The sequence below is a fragment of the Cordyceps fumosorosea genome (assembly GCF_001636725.1).
Source record: "Cordyceps fumosorosea ARSEF 2679 chromosome Unknown scaffold_15, whole genome shotgun sequence".
In the NCBI taxonomy this organism is placed as follows: domain Eukaryota; kingdom Fungi; phylum Ascomycota; class Sordariomycetes; order Hypocreales; family Cordycipitaceae; genus Cordyceps; species Cordyceps fumosorosea.
The window spans coordinates 22,301-43,516 of NW_017387315.1; the positions used below are offsets into that span (position 1 = coordinate 22,301).

Consider the following 21,216-nt stretch of genomic DNA (forward strand, 5'->3'; position numbering starts at 1 on the left):
GTCGACAACTAGATGGCTTCGATATCCTTGGATAGAGACAAGCACGTAATCAACGTACTTGAGCAGGAGCTTTCGTCCGAAGTGAGTGGATTCGAGTTGAAAGGCGCAAGCCACCTTCCAAGGACGGTTCTTGCTTTGCCTTGCTTGGCCTGACCGTTTTGAGTTTTTTTGTCTGTGCCGCTGCACGCCAACGACGGAGTAGATAGATGACTTCCGTCACTTTGTCGTCGACGACTTTTTGGTTGGCGGAGCCTTGAGTTGTTATCGTGATGGCTTCTTCCAAGTTGCCTGCCTACAAGGTTGTCGAGTGCCGACAGCCATTCTATTTATTGGTGTGCCCCTTTTTATTTTCCCGATCTATTCAATACTTCTGCATAATGCCCGCCGCTGCCGTCGGGCTGCGAAACCCGCTTCTCAATGGCCTCGTGGCAGCCCAACAGCAACGAAGACGAAGAACAACAACAATGCCATCCCCCCATGGCCCATGCGTGTGTGTGTGGCGGCCCCCTTGTGTCATGACCACTGGCTGGGAGGGGACTCTTCGGCGATGGGAAGCGATGCCAGTCACCTGCTCATAATTGATCAATTATTACTCCGTACAGGTGTCGCAGATTGGGGTATTTCCCTTTCCCCTCGAGCGCCGTCGCCGCCGCCACATAAGCTGTCTTGTCTTGTATCTTGTATCATGTATCTTGTACATGGCTTTCATCAACAAGAAAAAAATCAAAGTGAATGTCCGGGACAGGCAGTTAAAGCGAGGCGCTAGTCGAACGGCTGAACTGAATCTTCCCTGCACAGTGTCGCACTGTTGCAAATGGCGCATACAAGATAGCTAATACCCGTCCGAAGTTGTACGAAAAAGATGTAAATTTCATCATAAATCAACAAAATGAAAACAGATATACATATGTACAAAAATAAATCCGATACACTATCAGCACACCTTGAATCTTTTAACATAAACCCCTCATGCCCTCTATATGTACCAGTATGTATGTACATATGTACAAACGTAATGTATGTATGTATGTGCCCTTCCGCACCACCTAAACTCGGCTCCCTGGCGCTACCAATCATTCAAGAGGATGCGTCGTCCAAGACCTACGTTTGGTTGACAAACCATCCATTACCTACCTACCCCATGTCAACTCAACTTGTTATTCCTTTCAACTACATATTCTCCTTGTCACTTTGGCCTAGACTCCACCGAAACTGCAACGATGCAAACTGCCCCCCTCGTCTCCTCCTCATACCCCCTCCCCTCCCTTCGCGGGCCGCAGCCACACCACGATGGGCGTTGGGCCGCGCCCGCGCCGTCTTTCCGTCCGTCCGCCTGCCTCTCTTCTCCCTCCCGTCGATGGTCTTCTTTGTTTCTTTGTTTCTTTCTTTCTCCCCGTCTGACTGTAGTAGTTCCCTCGGATCCCTGTCTCGGTTCCCCAAATGAAAATCGCTCGTTTAAAAAATATCAAAAATAACCGCCTGCCTTAGTCTCGGCCCAACCACCCACCACCACCACCTGACTCACTGACCTACCTCGCTCGTGTAAGTCGTTTGGTCCGCGCTGAACAACACACCTCGCCCTTTCTCCTGCTGTGCGACGCAACAAGCGCTCTTCTTTTTCTTATCACTTTTCGTTCCTCGTCTTTCGCCTCCTCTATACCCTTTCCCTCCGCATAGGCTCCGCTGCCAAGTATACACACGGAAACGCCATCGCCGCCGCGCATGGCTTGGGCTCTCATAAGTCTCCCCCCCCCCCAACCTCAGCACCAGCCTCGCACAGCATCCTGCAGCGTAGCCTCACGGGGTCATGTCTGTCCCATCTGAAGCCTGCTTCTCACCAAGTTGTCTTTACCATCACTGCGTTTACCCTGTTCTTCTCCTCCCATGGTAAATCCAACACCGTGATCTTCTTCCTATCCTTGATTCTAAGCATAAACATTACCGCCCAACCACAACAAGAGCCTCAAGCTGCCAACGCCCGCAGATGACACTATTGTTTAGCACGAGCCTAATGTCTCACTCTATAACTCTTGGTACTGCGTTCCGGACCCTTTACTCTTCATCCCTCGCCCTCGCCTACCCCGGCCTTCCCTAGCTTCAGGTACTGGTCGATCCCCTCCCGCGCGCCTCCTTGCCACTCCTTCTTTCCCCAGCTTCTGTCTCCCATATCTCGTAGTCTCTTGGCTTGCATTCTCACTCACATGCTTATCCTCTACCGTGGATAACTCTACTGGTACGCTGCTTGAACCATGTCGCCCCGAAGAAGCCACACCGCGAACCCTCTACCACCCCATACCCACCTCCCAATGACAGGTCACCAAAATCACCGACAGCCATCCAAAACCACTTCACTCTGCAGATTCGGCACTCATATTCCAATAAAGTAGCTTCGCGGACTCGTCTATTATAACCCTCGTCCACGAGTATATCCCTCATCGCCATTGCCACGTCAACAGCCAGCCTTGCATCAGCATGGTCGCCATTCCGACATCCAGTCTCTCACAAAGAATTCTCCCGAATAGGCCATAAAATATGTAATAATATGCATTGCAGTTCCATTTCCCCTTTTATCCGCTTTTTTATTTTAAACAAATTAATTGCACCACAGCCGGACAGCCTTGTCCTTCCCGCCACTACCAACCTTTTTGCCATCTGGACTCCAATCAACGGCATACACTTCGTCTTGATGACCCGGCAAGTCCGAGGCTAGCTTATGTGTCGCCATCGACCACACCTTGAGTGTCGTATCCTTGGACGCTGTCACAAGCAGCCGCGAGTCAGCGGAAAAGGCGCACTGGTATACTGGTGCCACGTGTCCGCGGAGAGTATTGATAAATTTTCCGTCCCTGTCATCCCATGTTAGCAATGAACGACAGACCCTGATATGCGGCATTGATACTTACCTAGCATTCCAAAGCTTTGTGTGGTTGTCCCAGCCTGAGCTGGCAATCAAGCTTCCGTCTGGCGAAAACGTTACATGGTTGACCTGCTTTTGGTGACCAAGCATGCGCGCTACGGGCTTTGTCCCTTGTGACGGATCCCAGAGATACATGGTAAAATCATCGCTAGCCGAGACTAACCGCTCAGCAACTTTGCCCTGTATTTTGCCAGCTTTTTCGAATCGTTCCTTGGCCTTGCGGCGCTTCTCCTCCTCTGTTGTCGGCGTCGGCGTGTGATCAAAGTAGGCTGTTCGCAGCGCAAACTCGGTAGACAACGCCAAATGGTTAACCCAATGCGCATGGGAAGATAGTGTGTGCAGTAGTGTGCCGAGCTCTGCATTCCAAACTTTGACCGTCTTATCGTGGCTGGCTGTATAGATGTTTCCTGTGCCCCCCCATTTGACACAGCTGACGCTGCTCTTGTGTCCCGAGAGCACATGCTCCGTTGTGCCATTGTCTACAATCCATACGCGTACCGTCGAGTCCTTGCTGGCACTGGCTAACCGAGGCGTACCGTCTCTCCAGAGGTGATATGGCTCCCAAGCAATGTTTGTCACCCATTTGGCGTGGCCGCTGAACGTTCCACCAGAGACGGCCTTGCCAGTCACCGGATCCCACAGCCGCACTGTCTTGTCCATGCTGCCAGTCGCGAGTCGGCGTCCGTCCGGCGACCATGCAACGCAGAGCACCCAGCCCTTGTGGCCAGCCAAAGTGTATTTGGGCGTGCCGGTATCCGTATCCATGATTCTCGCGGTATTGTCGCCTGATCCTGTCGCAAGTAGGCTGCTAGTCTGGGGAGGAAATTGTGCTGCAAGAATGGCTTCGCCGTGCGCTGGAATGCGATGCGACATGCGGGTCACAGCTTTGACCTTGAAGACTGCTTGTGGCTCGGCACTCAGTGTAACCGTAGTTTCGAAAGGATTCTCAATTCCGTGGCTGCGCAGCAGTTGTAGCAGATCGGTAGGATATTGGTCAACAATGATGTCGCTGTCCGGGATGTGGATGCGGAACCGGTAAGGGACAAAGTCTTCCTTTTCCTACCCATGAGTTAGTGCGAGCCAGAATAGGGGCAGTATTCCTATCACATACCCTAGCGAGAAGTGTATTTAGAAGAAGCGACAAATTCTTCTCCGAAGCATCGGCGAGTGGCACCTCCACCAGTGCCTGCTGGTTGCCATCGGGATCGACGAATCGGGCCTTGAAGGAGCCCTCGGGTCCAGAAACTGCAGTCACATCTTGCTGAACACGAGAGCGCTCGAGCACCTCGCGGCGCTGCCTCTTAGACGGCGGAGGCAAGACTGTCGACATTTTGGCCTTGATTCGCAGTTTTGCAAGACTCAGGCTGATCTCAAAGTCGACGATTTTTGGTGGGGCAGCTGGCAAAATACAAGTAAAAATTTAGGCGGTGAATTTCTTCCAAGGCCAATTGGCTGAGGGCTGATGGACATACCTGTAACACTAAGCCTATTTAGACTGATAAGCTGCGGATAAGAGGTTGATAAGAAGTTGATAAGAAAGCTTTTGGAGTCGTGCCACTCCGACCCCTTCAACCAAAAGCCCAACCGAGTGCCATAAGAAGCGATCTCATCACGCCAGTGCCGCTGGAGCCAGAATGAAACGACTGATAAAAGGAATGGATTGGAAGAGATTAGTGCGCTTTAAGAAATATCATCTGACTCGCTGCCGCTATCATTTACCTGCTGTCTATAAGAGAAGTGAGATACCTGACAGGGAATAATACACACTGCCAGCCACTGTATCGCAAGCCTATTTGGCCTTCAGTGTCAAAAGTTTAGGGGTTCGGTCTTCGGCCACCTCTGGGACCATATGTAAAATTTTGAAATTGCGCCGATTCGACATTTGGCATGGCCATCAGCGCTTGCGGTGGTGGAGCTGCCGGGCCCGGCTGGAACTGTGTCGTACCCATTGCTTGTGGTGCACCAGGCGGTTGTCCGCCAGGATGCGTCTGGTTTGGTTGACGTTGTTGGTTGACGTTTCCATCCGCGTTAATGCTTCGTCTATGCCTTTTGACTGCTCTTGGTACAAGAGCAACAGTTGTCTCCGGCACTGTATTTGCTTCGGCCTCTCGTCGCTTCTCCAGAAGCTCCTGACGCCGCTGACGCTGCACCTCTTCATTCTGAATGGCATACAAGGCAGCCATGCGAATCTGCATACTTGCGAGCAGTTGCATGCGTTCAGCTGGCGGAAGCTTTTTGTAATCCCTTTTTAGCTGAGTGAATGTGTCTCCGTTCAACCGTAGAGCGTTTTCTGATACGCCAGCAGCTTGAAGCGCAGATGAGATTTGAGACGTGATTGTTGGCCCCTCTGTCACTGCGCTTATTAGTAAACTTCAGGGTAACCCGTTGGAAAAGTCATACTTGGGAGTTCCGCATCTCCCGCCTCATCGCCGCTGAGGTCTGGCGTGCGCGGCTCATGGTTGTGCTGGTCACAGACGATGGTGAGCACCCATCCTCCAACCGACGGTTTGTGATTTGCCCTTGCTTTCCATGGACAGCCCGTCTTCTTTGTTGACGTTTTGTAACTTGTTGCAGAGGACCTGTATCGGCCACCACGGTCACAAACCAAGTCAGCGCGGACAACGTCGTTGTTGGCCGGGTCTCCCCCTTTACGAGATTTGGAGGAGCCTGCCTTTACGACTTTGTAGCCCTCTCTTCTCATCCGCTCGTTTAGTTTCGTGATCAGCTCGTCGATGCTGCTATGCACCTCCGAGCGGGGAATCGATATAGATTCCAAGATGCCAAACATTGTGGCCAGCACCTCGTAGTGTGCAGTACGAGGGGACTGTGAGCAGCTTGTGGTGATGACGCCTGTTGCCAAACGCTCGACACGACACATGCGCCGGGTATAATATGTGGGGCCATGAGCACCTCCCCGTTTACAACCAGACATCTTCGCCGTTTGTCGCATTGCGTTGCACTTTTCTCATCCTTTTTCTTCTCCACGCGCTCATAAGATTATTCGCCATAGCATAGATGGAGCGTTCAAGGATAAAATCGCGCGCGTTGATGCCGAGCATATCTTCTTGGTATTTCCCGAGCTCGACCGCATCTCGAAGCGATACACCTGCTTCCTCAAAGACTAGCCATCCAAACAAGGGTACTGCACCAAGAATCTCCGCTCTAAAGAGACAACAACTGCCACAAGCCGCCTCCAATTCGCCATCAGCGTCGACCTCTAATCTCGCTCCGTCAGAAATATTACCTTGCATCAGTCGCCCCACGACGGCCTCTGGTCGGAAATCGCGGGCCACCAATGCTTCTTCCATCCTGGGAATAGGCGAAGCCCATACCATTGTCTGTGCAGTTTGCGAGGCGCGCGGCGTCTCCCCATCCGTTGGCATTGCTTTTGTTAATACGTCAATCGGTGAGGCCATCCTAAGTCAAATTTGTGATAATCAATCCTATGTGAAAACTCTTCACAAGATTCGGGTCAATTGGCCGTCGCGAATCGTCTGCTTGGCCCAAGGCACAAAATCAACCAGCCTGACGCCGCTCCTGCGCACCATGTTTCCTGACACCCCTATCTATGAGACGGACCGTTCATGTTGGTCCGAAGCCAAGGGTTTGGAATACATAAATAAGCTAGCCTTCGAAACTGATATTCAACCAATCCAAGTTGCGATCCAGGGGAAATACTACGCCGTGAGCGCTCTTGCCGCGGTACGACTGAAATTGGCTTTTGATGTTCGGTTCTCTAACATGATTAGGCCATGGCTCAAATCGAGCATCAGTTCTCTATAACATTTGCGCCGCATTCGTTACGGCTACGCTACCAACCTTCGGATGATACCATGATGATCGACATATCCGCAATCCAATGCTTGGAAATTGTTCAAAACAGTCATTCAGCAAAATCAAAAGATAGTTTATATGGTCTGCTCAATCATTGTGTTACCCCGATGGGAACTCGAATGCTGCGTAGCAACATCCTTCAACCGCCCACGGTCTATGAATCGTTCATGGCTCCACGCTATGAAGCTGTGGAGGAGCTAACAATAAATGACGAAATGTTTTTAGGGATTCGAAAGAGTGCGGCAATCTGCGCTCCTCATCTATGGCGTGTGCTAACGATTTGACTACTAAACGCTAGTTTTGAAGAGCTTTCTTGATGTGGAAAAACTACTTACCAAGGTAAGGCTTCGCCGCGCCGCAGTGACCTATCAGTGGCTAATTGAAGCCTAGTTAATCACCATTCCCGTGATATCAGCAATTTCGCAAGCAGAACAACAGATAAATCAAGTTCTCATGATTAAGTCATTCTTGGAAGCGGCTAAGGAGCTTCACATAGCTATGAGCTCGGCGACTGCCCCCCTCCTCGTCAAAATACGGGAGCTCTGTAGCCTCGAGCGGATCGCTACGATGCTGCAAAAGATAAACACAGTACTGGAAGCTGACGTGGCATTTACAAAATCAGCCCTTGATTTACGAAACCAGCGTACCTTTGCTGTGCGGTCTGGAATTAGTGGCGTATTGGACGTCTCCCGGCAAGCCTACAAAGAATTGACGGAAGAGATTCACCATTACGTGGAGCAACTAAACGGTGAGACCTTACATCAGCCGGAAGGGTTTATGCTTATTTTTCATTTTAGAAAGGTTTGGGGTAGTGGCAGCGCTGAAGTTTGATAACGGCCGGAAATACTGGCTGAAGCTGAGTATTCGTGACTACAACTGTGTCGAGTCTGGCCTCCTGATCAATGTTGCCAAAAAGCGAGGCGCCATTGAATGTCAAACTCTTGACCTCGTAAAACTGAATATGCGCCTGTCGGACACTTCAAACGAGGTAGTGTTTCGCAGTGATGCCATTATCGAGCAGCTGGTTGGCACCCTACAAGCAGACGCATCTCATCTCTTCAAAATGTGCGAATCAGTCGGCCTCATGGACATGCTTGCTTCATTTACCCAGTTAAGTACGACGCGCGACTATGTGCGACCAGAAATTACGAACAGGTTGGCGCTAAAATCGGCAAGGCATCCGATACTTGACAAGGTACGAGCACTTACATGGGGCCTGAATTATCCGCTGACAGAGTCAGATACTTGCAGAGCGATTTGTACCAAACGACTACTTTGCCACAGAACAGCATTGCTTCCATATCGTGACCGGCTTCAACATGGGCGGCAAGAGCACATATACTCGAGGAGTTGCGCTACTCCAGATTATGGCGCAGATTGGCTGCTTTGTTCCAGCGGAATATGCATCCTTCTCAGTTATCCATAATATCTTCACACGCATTTCTTTGAACGATAATATTGAAGCAGGTCTATCTAGCTTCTCGGTCGAAATGCGCGACATGGCATTCATCTTGCGTAACGTAGACGAGCAAAGCATGGTCATCATCGACGAACTTGGCAGAGGCACAAGCACGCGTGACGGCCTTGCCATTGCCATCGCTATGGCAGAAGCATTGATTCAGTCGAAGGCTTTTGTGTGGTTTGCTACTCATTTTCTGGACCTTGCACGCGTACTGGCGAACCGACCAGGCGTTCTGAACTTGCACCTAGCTTCCAACTGCTCAGTTGGCGAGGATGGGGTGCCGCACGTAACAATGCTTTACAAGACCGAACGCGGCCCCGAAAGTGACGAGCAGAATTATGGCATCAACCTCGCCAAGGCGATGGGGCTCCCGCAGACCATGATAAGGAAGGCGGAGGAGTTTGTCCGCGCGAGCAGGCTGCGAAAAGAAGCAAACAGAAGAAACTCGGGAGCAGAAAAGCTACAGCGACGGCGGCAGCTGATCCTCAGTCTTCACGAAGCGCTGAAGCAAGCGAGGATTGACGGTGCGGAGGATGCTCTGCCCGGCTATCTTAAGCAGCTGCAACATGAATTTGTCACGCAGATGGCGGCAATTGAGGAGGGTGACGGATGAGAAGTAGCCTGTGTGGGTGACTGTGATTTGACTTTTTTGATTGAGGTGGAAGCTAATGAGGTCAAGCCATGTGATTGCTATTCATACATTATCGGTCTGGCATTTGCGTTGGAGCTCTGCTCGCAACATGGCTGGAGGTACTACTACTATATACAAAAAGTGCTCCAATTTCCGTTAAGCGCAAGAATTAAAGATGGTATTTCTTAGGCATACTTTGTGGTTTCATCGTCGCTCCATTGCCAGAACCTTCTGGGGATCGCATCCGGGTTCGTCTTGTTGTCCTCGACGATTTTGGCCAGGTCAGGACGGACGTAATCGTTGCCGAGACGGCCCCAGGGAATAATGAAGGATCCTCCCTTTTCCATGGTGATGTCCGGGCTCCAGCCGCAGAACAGCTCGGTGTAGGCGCCGTTGCGCGGCGGGTAGCCGAGGTAGGTGAGGGAGGCGTGGACGAAGCCGGGCAGGTGCCGCTGCAGGCCGCTCTGGAGGTTGCCCGGGTTGAACGTGACGCTGACCACGCCGTCCTTGGCGTGCCTGCGATGAAACTCGACCGCGTAGAACTGGTTGCCCGTCTTGGACTGGCCGTAGTTGGTCTGCGTGATGCGATGGTTCTTGGGCACGCCCTGGTCGTCAAGGGCGACGCCGCCGGCCGGCGAGAACAGGTTGTTGGCGAGCGACGAGGCCCAGATGACGCGGACCGAGTCCTTGGCCGCCGTCCGGGCCGTCTCGACGAGGAGCGGGGTGAGCAGCTTGGTGAGCAGAAAGGGGCCGAGGCAGTTGGTGGCGAGCTGCATCTCGTGGCCCTGGGCGCTGGGCTCGGCGGCGGGCGGGAACATGACGCCGGCGTTGTTGACGAGCACGTCGAGGCGGCGCTCGCGCGCGAGGAAGGCGTCGACGGCGGGCCGGACGGTGCGCAGGTCGGCGAGGTCGAGAGGGAGGAAGTCGAGGCGGCCGGTGGAGGAGGGGTGCAGGGCGCGGGCGCGGGCGATGGCCTCGTCGGCTTTGGATCGGCTGCGCGCGGCGACGTAGACGGTGGCGTTCTTGGAGTACAGAATCTGCATGAGCTGCTCGCCGACGCCCGAGTTGGCGCCAGTGACGAGGTGCACCCGGCCGGCCTGGTCCGGCAGGTTGGCCTCGGTCAGGGGCGGGCTGGGGATGAAGGCGGACTGGGGGACGGATTGGGTGAGGTAGTGTAGACCGAACATGTTGAACTATTAGGGTCAGGCGATGATGGATCAAGTGTGTATAAGATGGATTGGTTTGGATCGCTCAAGTAAATCGGATTGCTTGTAGAGCTTGGAGCTTGGAGCTTGGAGCTGGAGCTTGCGGGGGGCGGAGATGAAGAAGTTTCGTTTGCTCTCAAAGGGGATGAGGACAAGATATATAATGGCCCGTGTGATCTGCTTGTTACAATGGGGGTCTTTTACTTTTTTACTTTTTTTTTACTTTTAACCCATCTATTAAATCCACTCCAACACGAACCGAGCGTGCAACAAGCTGCGCGTCCATTCCTCTGTTTCGGCAATTGCTATGCAGCAGAGTCAAACGCTAAAGTTGGCAGCCCTAGTCTCAGTTCGCCCATTGCATGTAACCTTGGAAAAAGCAGTCGACATGGAGCTGAGAAAACAAGCTTTACCTGCGACCCAGGCAACCCTAGACGAACGTCACGAACGGGGGCGGAGACATGCTTGATCGGCCGGTTCTTGGCCCTCCTCGGCGTTATCTCCGATGGATGAACTGAAGTATCCGGGGACGATTCCCACACCTCCAGGCTAGAGAGCCTTGTGCGCCGTCGCCGCCGCACCGGGTGACCGGGACCCGTGCCCCGGGTAAGAGCAGCGGCTGTCGTGTAATCCATCCGTATTGTGAATTAGTATCCGTACGCACAAAGATTCTGTCTGGTACATGCGAATAGTGGTGAACCGGATTATGGGGAGCACCACCACCTAACACCAGAGACACGAGCCACTATAACTTTGGCGAGGGAACACAAGCCAGGGATCTGAGTATGTATCTATGTTGTGCTCTAACTCATGTGCGCTTGTCTCGGGTGCATTCTGCGACCGACCCCTGCTTATGTATTCGAGCAGTGTGATGCTGTTACCAGCGCTTCATCCTCGCTCTGGTTCTCTCGTTGGCAGCTCACTCTCGCGGCTAGCTATTCAAAATTCCATGACCAAGTAATAAATGGTTTTAATTGTCTTCTCGAGGCCGCGACAAGTAGGAAACACGGCATGTGTGTCCACGGCCCAGCCAGGTTTATCCTCGCAAAGACATGTTTCAGGCTTCGCCAATGTTGGTCGTGTTTTTCTTTTTTAACACAATTTTCATTTCGCAGTTGAATCAATTCATACGTAAAGTTTGCATGCGTCTGGCCTCGCATCGAGTTGAGCTATCATATTTTACAAAACAGCGAGTCACACAGGTTCACGAGCTACGAGCTAGACTCGCCCTCCATGAGGAGAACGCCTTCGAACAGGAAGGATCCTAACACTTAGAAGAGGAGTAAATAAATGCATGATAATTACTCAGCCGCTCGTACAATCCTTTTATCTTGCTGTAGTCGTATTCCTTTGTAGTTCATCTTTCTCAGTCTTCCGCGGCTGCTTTCGGTTGATGGCGATACCCTTCTGACATCGGTCGACCTACCAGCTCGTCCGGAGCGAAGTAGCGGAATAATCAGCCGTTTGCCTGCGTATGTTTATATTCATGCTGAGTTAGCTTACCTCCTCTCGAAATTACTTGACTCTTAAGATTAAACCCGGCGGCCATCAAGCATCCCACCCACCCACCACCGCGTGTCATTCTTCATCATGCCCAGTCCGGCTACAGCTTCACCTTATTTCTTAAACTGGGTGCAGATGCCGCTTGATCCTTATCTCCCCCGCGGCGGCCTCGGCATCACGGGCTTCGGCCTAACCTGCCGCCATCAGCGCGCAGGTGACGCGGCCGGGACGCGCTTGTCGTCGACGGCGACGGCGGCCCGGGTCCCTTGGCAGGACCCCTACAGGAGCCATCCACCGCCTGCGGCTCAGCCCACCTCCGTTGAAATTCGTCGCGCGGAGCTAGCAACCTGGACCCGGGGGCTGGGTCGGGGGGTGCCCAGGAGCTGACGATGCACGTGGACGGCATGGTTAGATGAGACTTTTTGATCATATTTGGACAAACGTATCATGTGAAGCCCTCGTCAGGACCTCTTGTCAAGGTATCATGGCGGTTTTGTTTTCCGCTGTATGTAAAGCGTCCGAGACTTGTCTCATTCAGATGGAGACAGGCCGACGCAAGGGAGTTCCCGCAGCAGCTGTTTTACGTTGATCCGATGCCCACTCCAGTTCTGGGGTTGACAGGTTTGTCGTTGTCAACAGAGAGAAAGGCCATCCTCCTTCGGACAGGGGAAATAAAAGTCTGGATTTACCCCAGGTTGGTGTCGTCGTCGTCCGGTCGGTGCGGAAGCTGAACCGGATCAAGCAAATAAATCGGCCGAAGACAAAGTCTTCTAGCTCTGTGTTTGGCGGCGGCGGCGGCGACGGCGCTGTGATGAACTTGGTCCGCCAAGGGGATTATCTCATCCTGACAATAATGCGACGTCGCCATCATTTGGGAAACACTGCAGTTTCGTGGCATGGATGTACGGGTAGCTTGATCTGCGGCGAATGGCACGGGCAGAGGCGAAGAAAAAAACAAGAATCGGGCGGAGGTGACACGAATCTCAGCCTGCATGTCTTGGCCATGCTCTGGGTACAGCCACGTCGCAGCCACAATTTAGGATAATAATCTCCAGCGTATTCCTGGAATCCTAGGGTCCCTTTTTAGCAGGCCGCGGCGCCCGGGCCGAGGCCGGAATGGACTTGTCGGACAGGGCGCCGCCGTGCAGGGGTTGGCAATGACAGAATTCATTCATATTTGGAGTCTTTTTTATTACAGTCGTTGTCTTCCAACACCTTGTCTTATCAGTTTCGTCTGTTTCTCATGAAACTGCCGCATCGTCATCGTCCTCTGCAGCCTGACTCAGCCGACAACTGACTGATAACACAGAGTTGCACATTGCCTACTGGTATACGTACAACCGATGTACCTGCCTATCCACAGCGCTAACCGAGTTTCATTTTCACTTGCAATTACTTTGTTGTCAAGTCTTCAAAAGCCTTCTTCCTTGTTCTTTCTGAGTGGCGCATATCACACCATTGCACTAGAGACAACCAGAGAGACACTAAAAGGACGCCTATCCTGCCAGCCGGCTTCTGTCTGTTTAGAAAGGGCCGAGAGAGAGCAAACTCACAAGAAAAGGAGAAAAGGCCGCTCGTCTTTTGCCCCTCTTTGCCTCGCCGACTCTCTGAGGGCCCGCCCATCTAACTCGCTGCCCCTCTCGCCGAAGAATCTCTTGTTCGTCAGATAGACTCTTGTTGCGTCAGAGGGTAAAGAAAAAAAAACTGCCGTAAACACCGCACACACAACCAGCCAGCCACAACCCGAGCACGCGACAACTTTGTTTTAATTTCCCCAACTCTCCTTACAACTTGTTCTTCCTAGCATCATTGCTTCTCCTTTTCTTTCTCGCTCGTTTTGCCGTCATTGCACTTTGCAGACATGGGCTCAACGCTGTCTCTGCCCCCCGCCGCCGACAACGCCGTCAACGCCGAGCGCCGCCGGGTCACGCCGGCCTCGGCGCCTGCAGTCAAAACACCACCATCATCATCACCACCAAGCGACGGCGACAGCGATAGCGACAATGGCGCAACGCAAACGGCCTCAGCGGCAGCTATCCAGGCACAGCAATTAACCCCGCCTCCCTCGCCGCCGTCCCCCTCCGCATACACATTTCCCGCCGCCAAGCTCAAGCGCCGCCTCACCCAGCCCGGCAAGACGCCCCTCGTCCTCGTCGCCTGCGGCAGCTTCTCGCCCATCACCAAGCTGCACGTGCAAATGTTTGAGCTAGCGGCGCGACACGTCCCGCGGACCGAGTTTGAGATTGTCGGCAACTATCTAAGTCCTTGCAGGTGAGCCGTCCTCCCCCCTCACTCCCCTCCGGACCAACAACCCCCCAACTGACCAACAAACAAACAAACAGCGACGCCTACAACAAGGCATCCCTCGTGCCCGCCCACCATCGCCTGCAGATGTGTTCCCTCGCCGTCGACGGCCTCCCCATCCACGTCGACGACTGGGAGGCCACGCGCGTCGACGCCGCCGGCCGCCCGCTCTACAGCCGCACCGCCGACGTCCTGCGGCACTTTGACTCGGCCATCAACGACGACCTCGGCGGCATCCAGGCTGCCACCGACGGCACCGCATCGCCCCTGCGCGCCCGCATCGTCCTGCTCATCGGCGCCGACCTCGCCCTCACCATGAGCAACCCGCGCGTCTGGGCGCCCGCCGACATCGACGTCCTGCTCGGGTACTACGGCGCCTTCGTCGTCGAGCGCCCCCACCAGTGCGACGTCCGCGACGCCATCGCGCCGCTGCGCAGGTACAGGCACAACATCTGGGTCGTCGATGCCTTCGAGAACGACGTCAGCTCGACAAAGGTTCGCGCCCAAATACAGAATCGCGAGCAGTCCATGGACATTCCCGGCGCCGTCTTCAAGTACATCAAGTTGCATCGTCTATACCTCGAGTAGACACCGATAGATACATACGGCTTCTTTTTTCTTTTTTTCGTTGCTCTACCGTTCTCGGCCCATCATTGCTTTTTTTTTCGGCCTATGAGTCTTGCATTTACACGAGACTTTGTTTGTCTCTGGCTGTTTCATTCTTCGTCACGACTCCAACGCCAGCGTTGCCTACTGCATAAGTCTACACAAACCAGGATTAATGCCATCATTTTATACCCTCTATGTCTAAAAACCTAAAGCATACATACATATCTGTACCCATTCAGTCGTAACCATTCTTTTCCTCATTGCGCGTACAAAATCCACTCATGCGGCCGCAGAGTGTCTGACACCATGCTCTGCTCGCTAATCTTCATGTCCTTTTGGCCCAGTCGTACCCAGTATCCCGCATGCGCGTTGCCCTTCTCAACCGGCCGCCAGAAGCGCTCATATCGAGCCCCGTCTGAGACATGCTCCACCGTCCTGCCAGGCGTTTCACGCGCGACTTGGCACTGTTCCACGTATATCGAGCTCGGCACGGCGAGGGCGAAGTCGGCCACACGCGCCGGCAGCTGCCGCACCATGGCGTCGACGCGCCGCATCAACAAGCGCTCCACGGCGTCGTCCGGCCCGTTTCCCGGCCACCACGGACCTGTGACTTGGGGCTCCCGGCCGGTCCACTGCACGGAGATGTAGAGCGTCTTGAGACCTCGAAATGACGACAGCACGGCCCGCAGCATAGCCTCGAACACCCCTATCAGCTCCTTGGCCTTGCTGGGAAAGCTCTCTGCCCACGGCGGACGCGACCCAAAGTCCCACAGCACTTGAAGCGAGGTAATGGCGGCCAACCGCTGTGGTAGCAGGAGCCGATCGGCGTCGAGAATCAGGGCCTTGCTGGCAGTGTGTATCGTGTTTGTGCCGTAGAGAATATCGATGCCTTCTAAGTAACTGTGGCGTCAGTGTTAGCGCAGGTTCATGCCATGCGTGAGGGAGAGGTCATAGCTCTTACGCTTGTCGGCAGGACCGCAGCCAGCCCATGGCCCCAATACGGCACTTTTCTGGACTGACGCCCGGCCACTGACTGCATGTATCGTCCGGTGTGATGCCGCTTCGACACAGGTCCTGGCAGGGCTGAACGCTGTGGCGGCCGCCATCATCTTCCGTGCCCGGGGGATTACGGTGGCAGACGGAGCCGTGCCAGAACCAAGTCTGGCGCGCCGTCGTGTCGAGCACGGGGTAGGACTTGCCGTCACCAGCCCTGCTAGGCTCTATGAACAGGCCGCCATGACCAGGGACGGCGCGTTCGTGGGCGACAGGCTGGCTCCGCCACGGCGGGTAGCTGAGCAGCACGTCCATATGCAGGGTCCGCTCGCCAAAGGCCGCCGTCAGGATCTGGATGCGGATCTCGGCGGGGAGCTTCTGGAAGAGGGGGCTGTTTGCCGTGCCGTCGAGCCGGGGCTGGGTCGAGAGGAGGTTGGTGGTCGAGGGCGTCGGCGTCAGGGCGTGCTTGCGCCGCCTGGGCAGCACGGGCGGGCCGTCATTGACGAAGCCGTGAAGCCACCCGGAGAGGCGGCCGGCCATTGAGGACGGATGGTGAGGGGTTGCGAGGCGAATGCGGGGGTTGAGGGGAATCGAGGCATCTGGATTCTCCGAAGAAATCCAAACGGAAAGACAGAAAAAAGGCTCAACTTTCGAGGAGCAGGGAAACGGCAGGTCCCTCGAGTCCTTTTACACGATCCTGTTCTGGTGTGGCGTTGACGCGCATAGAGATGCAGTCATTAGGCACGACAGCGTCAGGCGTCGAACAAGGTGGCATCAGCCAGCAACGGGCGTCACAGTCCGGCTTCCGGTAGCGCCTGGCCGGGGCGCACAGGGAGGGGATGGTAAGGCACCGTGCAGATGTTGTGTGCTCGCATTGCATCTGCTGCTAACGAGGTAATGAGTCCACGGAGGGTGGATAAGGGCTTGCGGTAGCGGGAGGAGGAGGAGGAGCCATGGTCCCTTGTCCTTGTTCGAGGACGAAAAGTGATGAGTGGATGAGTGGTGCGTGATGAGCGCTGGGAAAACGGGTTAGCTGCTGTGCTGCCCCTCATTACCGATACGTACCCAGGGGAACAGGTCAGGGGATCGGATCATCAGGTGTCAAAGAAATGGCAGTGACAGATTTAGTACATAGATGGCTTTGGGCAAATATTTGACACGTCATAATCAAGCGCGCAAAGCGAGTAAATGCAAATATGCGAGAAGAAATTATTTGAACACGTCGACAATGGGCGAACAGGACATCATCTGTCGAACGCCCTCCAACTTGAACCCCACCATGCATCGCCACACTAAGCTCGGCATCTGCTAGCTTCACACCATACGGCCGAGCCAGCTATACTGGGCTGCTGCCGATACAGCTTTTAAGCTTCGCCCATTCGCTCAATCTGTCCATCCTCAGCTGGCCATCTCATCACCGGCTCTTGATACGTTTGGTTGTGAGGTGAGAGCTGGCGGGGCTCTGCACAGCCTCCAACCACCACCTCCTCCTCGAACCTCCTCCAATCTCTCGCCTCCTCACCAACCTTAGCTCCAAACAACTTACCATACACATACACCTCCGCCATGTCTGAGCTCTCCTCCCGCTTCCATAGCCTCCGTGTCTCCCTCAAGGGCGGTGACGTCGTCGACGAGGACCTTGGCGGCGCCATTGGCCACGACTCCGTTGGCGGCGGCGGTCGCAGCACCGTCCGCGCCGACCACGAGATCGCCAAGCTGCGCGTCAGCCACGCCTTGCGCGCCTTTCTCGTCGACCGCGGTGTCCTCTCGGAGCAGGATGCGAACCTCGACGATGAAGGTGACAATGTCCGCACCCCGGCCCTGGCCACCATGCTCGCCCGCGGCGACTTCGTCGCGCCCCCGGACCTCGTCGACCGTGACCACCCCCTGCCCGAGTACTTCGTGAGCTCCTCCCACAACACCTACCTCATGGCGCACCAGCTCTACGGAAAGTCCTCCGCCGAGGCCTATGAGACGGCCATCCGCACCGGCTCCCGCTGCGTCGAGATTGACGCCTGGGACAACAGCGAAAACAAGGAGGAACCGAAGGTCACCCACGGCTACACCTTGGTGTCGCACATTTCCTTCCGCGCTGTCTGCGAGACGATTCGCGACATGCACGACGAAGAGGCCGCCATTTCCGCCAAGTATCCCGACCACGCCCCTACGCCCATCCTACTGTCATTGGAGAACCACTGCGGCCCCGAGGGACAGAAGCGCCTCGTCGAGATCATGCACGAAGTCTTTCAAGACCGCCTACTCTCACAACCGCTCCGCCAAGAGCTCATCGAGCGCCACGCTGAAGAACACAAGGCTGACGGCCTCGAGCACGACCCGGCCGAGCACGTCACCCTCAGAGAGCTGGGCGACAAGATTGCCGTCATCGTCGAGCATCATTTCGGCGACGACGTCTTGGACAGCGACTCCCAGAGCGAGTACGACGAAAACGACGAAGAGTATGACGAAGCCGAGCGCAAAGCCCGCGAAGCTTACAAGGCCAACAAAAAGGACGAGGCCAAGAACAGCCAGGTCATCATCCCCGAGCTCGCCGCCCTCGGCGTGTACGCGCAGTCCGTCAAGCCCCGCGACAACACGTGGTTCGACCCGGGCGAGCTGCTCGACGGGCCGCACCACCACCTCATCAACGTCTCCGAGTCGGGCCTCGCCGACCACATGCCCCTCCACGCGTCCCGCATCGCCGTCCACAACGGCCAGCACATGATGCGCGTGTACCCCAAGGGCACGCGCATCAGCTCCTCCAACCTCAAGCCCGTGCGCTTCTGGGGCATCGGCGCGCAGATCTGCGCCCTCAACTGGCAGACGTTCGGCACCAGCAACCAGCTCAACGACGCCCTCTTCGCCGGCTCCGACGGCTACGTCCTCAAGCCCGCCGCACTGCGCCAGGGCGGCACCGGCTCCCTGCAGACCGGCCGCCGCCGGCGCCTCCGGCTGCACGTCGGCGGCGCCACCGACGTCCCGCTACCGGACGACCGCGAGGGCCACACGCTCAAGCCGTACCTGACGTGCACGCTGTACAGCGCGCTCGCCGAGGCCGGCGCCGAGGTCCCCAAGCGCAAGACGGAGGCGTACAAGCATCACAGGCTGGGCTTCCTCCACAGGGGCGAGAACCCGCCCGCGACGGACCCCGTCTGGGACGAGACGCTCGAGTGGACGTACGAGGACAACGAGCTGGTCTTTTTGCGCATGCTCATAAAGAGCGACGACGCGTGGGCGCGGAACCCCATGTTCGCTGTGGCGGCCGTGCGGCTCTCGTACACGGCGCCGGGGTGGACGTTTGTGAGGATGCTGGACATGCAGGGCCGAGAGACAAAGTGCACGGTGCTGCTGAACTTTGAGATTCAGGACGTATCGGCGGCGTCATGATGTGATTCTACTCTCTATTTACGAATTTTATGCCATTTACGTTGATATGATAAGAGATGTATTCTCCGAGGAGACCGGTGAACCCCCGGTTTTCTGCGTTCACTGACCTCACTTACCACAGCCTTTCCCAGCATCGCCGCCAGCGCCTTGCGCCAATTCTCCTCCACGCCGCACTCCTCCCACCGCGCGCACTCGGCGTCCGCCTCGGCCCTGCCGCTCACCAGGTCCGCCTCCTCGGGCCGCACCAGGCTAGTCCCCTTGTAGAGTTTCCAGAACGCGAACAGGGCCGCGCTGTACGCCATGCAAAAGTAGCTCGTGACAAAGGCCTGCGGGTCGAACAGGCCGACGGTGTCGAAGCCGACGAACAGCCAGCGCCAGGCAGCCGAGCAGCAGCGCGAGCCACGGCCAGGCGGGCGCGAGCGGCGCGACGCACGGCAGGTCGGCGTCACGCAGGCCCTGGGCGCGACGCGCGCGGTGCCACCCGAGGAAGACGGCGGCCATCATGGTGCAGGTCATGACGAGGCCGGCAGTGACGAGGTCGACGAACTAGTAGAAGACGCGCGCCGCCGATGCGGACGCGACGAGGAACGTGACGCAGGCGAGCGCGGAGACGGCGGCGACGCAGCGCGGGGGCACGCCGGTGCCCGCGGCGCAGCGCGCGAGCCCGTAGAGCGTCCGCGACGAGGCGTACAGGTACGCGTTGCCGCAGGACCAGCCGGATGTGAGGATCAGCGCGCTGATGAGGTGCGGCAGGCCGCGGAAGCGCAGGCGCTGGATGCGGATGACCCACGGCGAGGCGGCCGCGCCGGCGGGTGCGTGTTCGGCGGCGGCGGCGACAGCGCTGAGGAGTCGGGGGTTGCGCGAGCTGCAGATGATGCCGACGGCCAGCACGCCGACCCACGTAGAAGCCGATGATGCGGTAGAAGATGAGCCGCGCGACCCGCGGGATTGTGCGCCGTGGGCTCTGAATCTCCCCAGCCGAGAGCGCAATCACGTCGGGCCCCGAGATAGTGAACCCGGCGTAGAACACGGCCTCCCGGAAGCGGAGGAAGCGGCCAAGGTCACCCGCCGCGTGGTATGAGTGCATCGCGTCGCCGCTCGTCTAGTAGCGGAAGCCGTACACGTCGCCGTCCGGGTTGCCGCCGAGCATGCTGACGAGTGTCAGCAGGAGCAGCCCCGCCAGCAATAGCACCTTCAGGGAGGCCATGACGAACTCCGCCTCGCCGTACCACCGCACGGCGGCGACGTTGACGAACGCGCACGTGGCCAGGGTCGCCGCGATCCAGACGGCCGGCCTGACGGCCATCGTCCAGTACTGCGCGACGGCCGCGACGGCGCTGTACTCGAGGCACACGAGCATGACGCCGGCGTAAAAGTACGTCCAGCCCATGGCGAAGCCTAGCGCGGGGTCGACGAAGCGCGCGGCGAGCTCGAAGATGGAGCCGGGGACGGGCAGCAGCGCGTGCATCTCGGCGACGCACAGGTGTAGATGGGCCACACGAAGAGCGTGCCCAGAGGAGGTAGCCGAGGAGCAGCGATAGCGCGCCGGTGCGCGAGAGCGCGCCGGCGACGCCGACGAAGAGCGCGGTGCCGATGGAGCGCCCGATGGCCATGAGCTGCGCGTGGCGCGAGGTGAGGCCGCGCCGCGTCTGGCCGTACTGCTGGTCGAGCTGCGTCGTCGTGGTGTCCGAGGAGGCAGCCGCGGTGACAACAGCGGCAGAGACAGGCTTGTCGGGTGCGATGCCATCGTCGTCGGGGCCGGAGATCTCCGCCGGTTCGATGTCGGGCTGCATTTTCTTCCGCTATCCAAGCCGGCGAGTTGTGAGAGTGCGGCGGAACGAGCGCCAATAAGTTCTCCTCAGGTGAGACAAGTGTCGCCATCGGGACTTTCAGCTTCTTCTTCTTTTCAGCTGCAGTAACGGCACGGCAACCCCACGCGCCGTACCTGCAAAGCTATCATCAGCCGCTCCCTCTCCACGTTTTGGGGGCCATCGATCGGCACGTCCTCCATGAGAGCAGACACCGGAAATCGGAGCTGTATCTCCGGTCGACGACTTGGCCAGATGCGGGGGAAACCCTTTTAACCGCAGGCTGTATGTACTCTGTTCTTGCTATCATAGTTAGCAGACTTCAAGTTATAGAATGAGGAAGTATAGGTGTTCGCATCAGATGGCTTCCAGGTACAACGCATGATCGGGGGCCATGATTTAGCTCCCACGTTACCCCAGATGTATGATAGCGGCCAGGCTCTAGAGAAGGCCCGTCCTTGACATGGGTCCTTTTCGTTGTCGGGTACATCCGAATGAAATCCGCTGTTGGACTCATTGAGCCACCTTGCAGCTGATGCCCTTTAGAATAAGCCAAGCCCCTCTAT

The 21,216-nt window shown here is 56.2% G+C and overlaps 7 protein-coding genes across 7 annotated transcripts; 3 read left to right on the forward strand and 4 right to left on the reverse strand.

The window, feature by feature from the left end:
* Positions 1-2,593: 2,593 nt before the first annotated feature.
* ISF_05929 (WD repeat protein) lies at positions 2,594-4,247 on the reverse strand (the record flags this gene model as incomplete). Its single annotated transcript, XM_018849534.1, has 3 exons — positions 2,594-2,846; positions 2,904-3,976; positions 4,029-4,247. The coding sequence occupies 3 exons, from the start codon at positions 4,245-4,247 to the stop codon at positions 2,594-2,596; spliced, it is 1,545 nt and encodes a 514-aa protein (XP_018703031.1).
* Positions 4,248-8,241: 3,994 nt separating this feature from the next.
* Positions 8,242-8,826, forward strand: ISF_05930 (DNA mismatch repair protein MutS, C-terminal domain protein; the record flags this gene model as incomplete). The annotated part of the gene is made up of 1 exon (XM_018849535.1): positions 8,242-8,826. One exon carries the CDS (start codon positions 8,242-8,244, stop codon positions 8,824-8,826), a length of 585 nt encoding a protein of 194 aa, XP_018703032.1.
* Positions 8,827-9,029: 203 nt separating this feature from the next.
* On the reverse strand, positions 9,030-10,031 carry ISF_05931 (short-chain dehydrogenase; the record flags this gene model as incomplete). The annotated part of the gene is made up of 1 exon (XM_018849536.1): positions 9,030-10,031. The coding sequence occupies one exon, from the start codon at positions 10,029-10,031 to the stop codon at positions 9,030-9,032; it is 1,002 nt and encodes a 333-aa protein (XP_018703033.1).
* A 3,382-nt stretch (positions 10,032-13,413) lies between these two features.
* Positions 13,414-14,444, forward strand: ISF_05932 (nicotinamide-nucleotide adenylyltransferase 2; the record flags this gene model as incomplete). Its single annotated transcript, XM_018849537.1, has 2 exons — positions 13,414-13,823; positions 13,895-14,444. 2 exons carry the CDS (start codon positions 13,414-13,416, stop codon positions 14,442-14,444), a joined length of 960 nt encoding a protein of 319 aa, XP_018703034.1.
* A 278-nt stretch (positions 14,445-14,722) lies between these two features.
* On the reverse strand, positions 14,723-15,998 carry ISF_05933 (hypothetical protein; the record flags this gene model as incomplete). The annotated part of the gene is made up of 2 exons (XM_018849538.1): positions 14,723-15,365; positions 15,427-15,998. The coding sequence occupies 2 exons, from the start codon at positions 15,996-15,998 to the stop codon at positions 14,723-14,725; spliced, it is 1,215 nt and encodes a 404-aa protein (XP_018703035.1).
* A 1,026-nt stretch (positions 15,999-17,024) lies between these two features.
* ISF_05934 (1-phosphatidylinositol-4,5-bisphosphate phosphodiesterase gamma 2) lies at positions 17,025-18,842 on the forward strand (the record flags this gene model as incomplete). The annotated part of the gene is made up of 1 exon (XM_018849539.1): positions 17,025-18,842. The coding sequence occupies one exon, from the start codon at positions 17,025-17,027 to the stop codon at positions 18,840-18,842; it is 1,818 nt and encodes a 605-aa protein (XP_018703036.1).
* Positions 18,843-19,903: 1,061 nt separating this feature from the next.
* Positions 19,904-20,635, reverse strand: ISF_05935 (amino acid permease; the record flags this gene model as incomplete). Its single annotated transcript, XM_018849540.1, has 1 exon — positions 19,904-20,635. The coding sequence occupies one exon, from the start codon at positions 20,633-20,635 to the stop codon at positions 19,904-19,906; it is 732 nt and encodes a 243-aa protein (XP_018703037.1).
* Between the last annotated feature and the right edge of the window lie 581 nt (positions 20,636-21,216).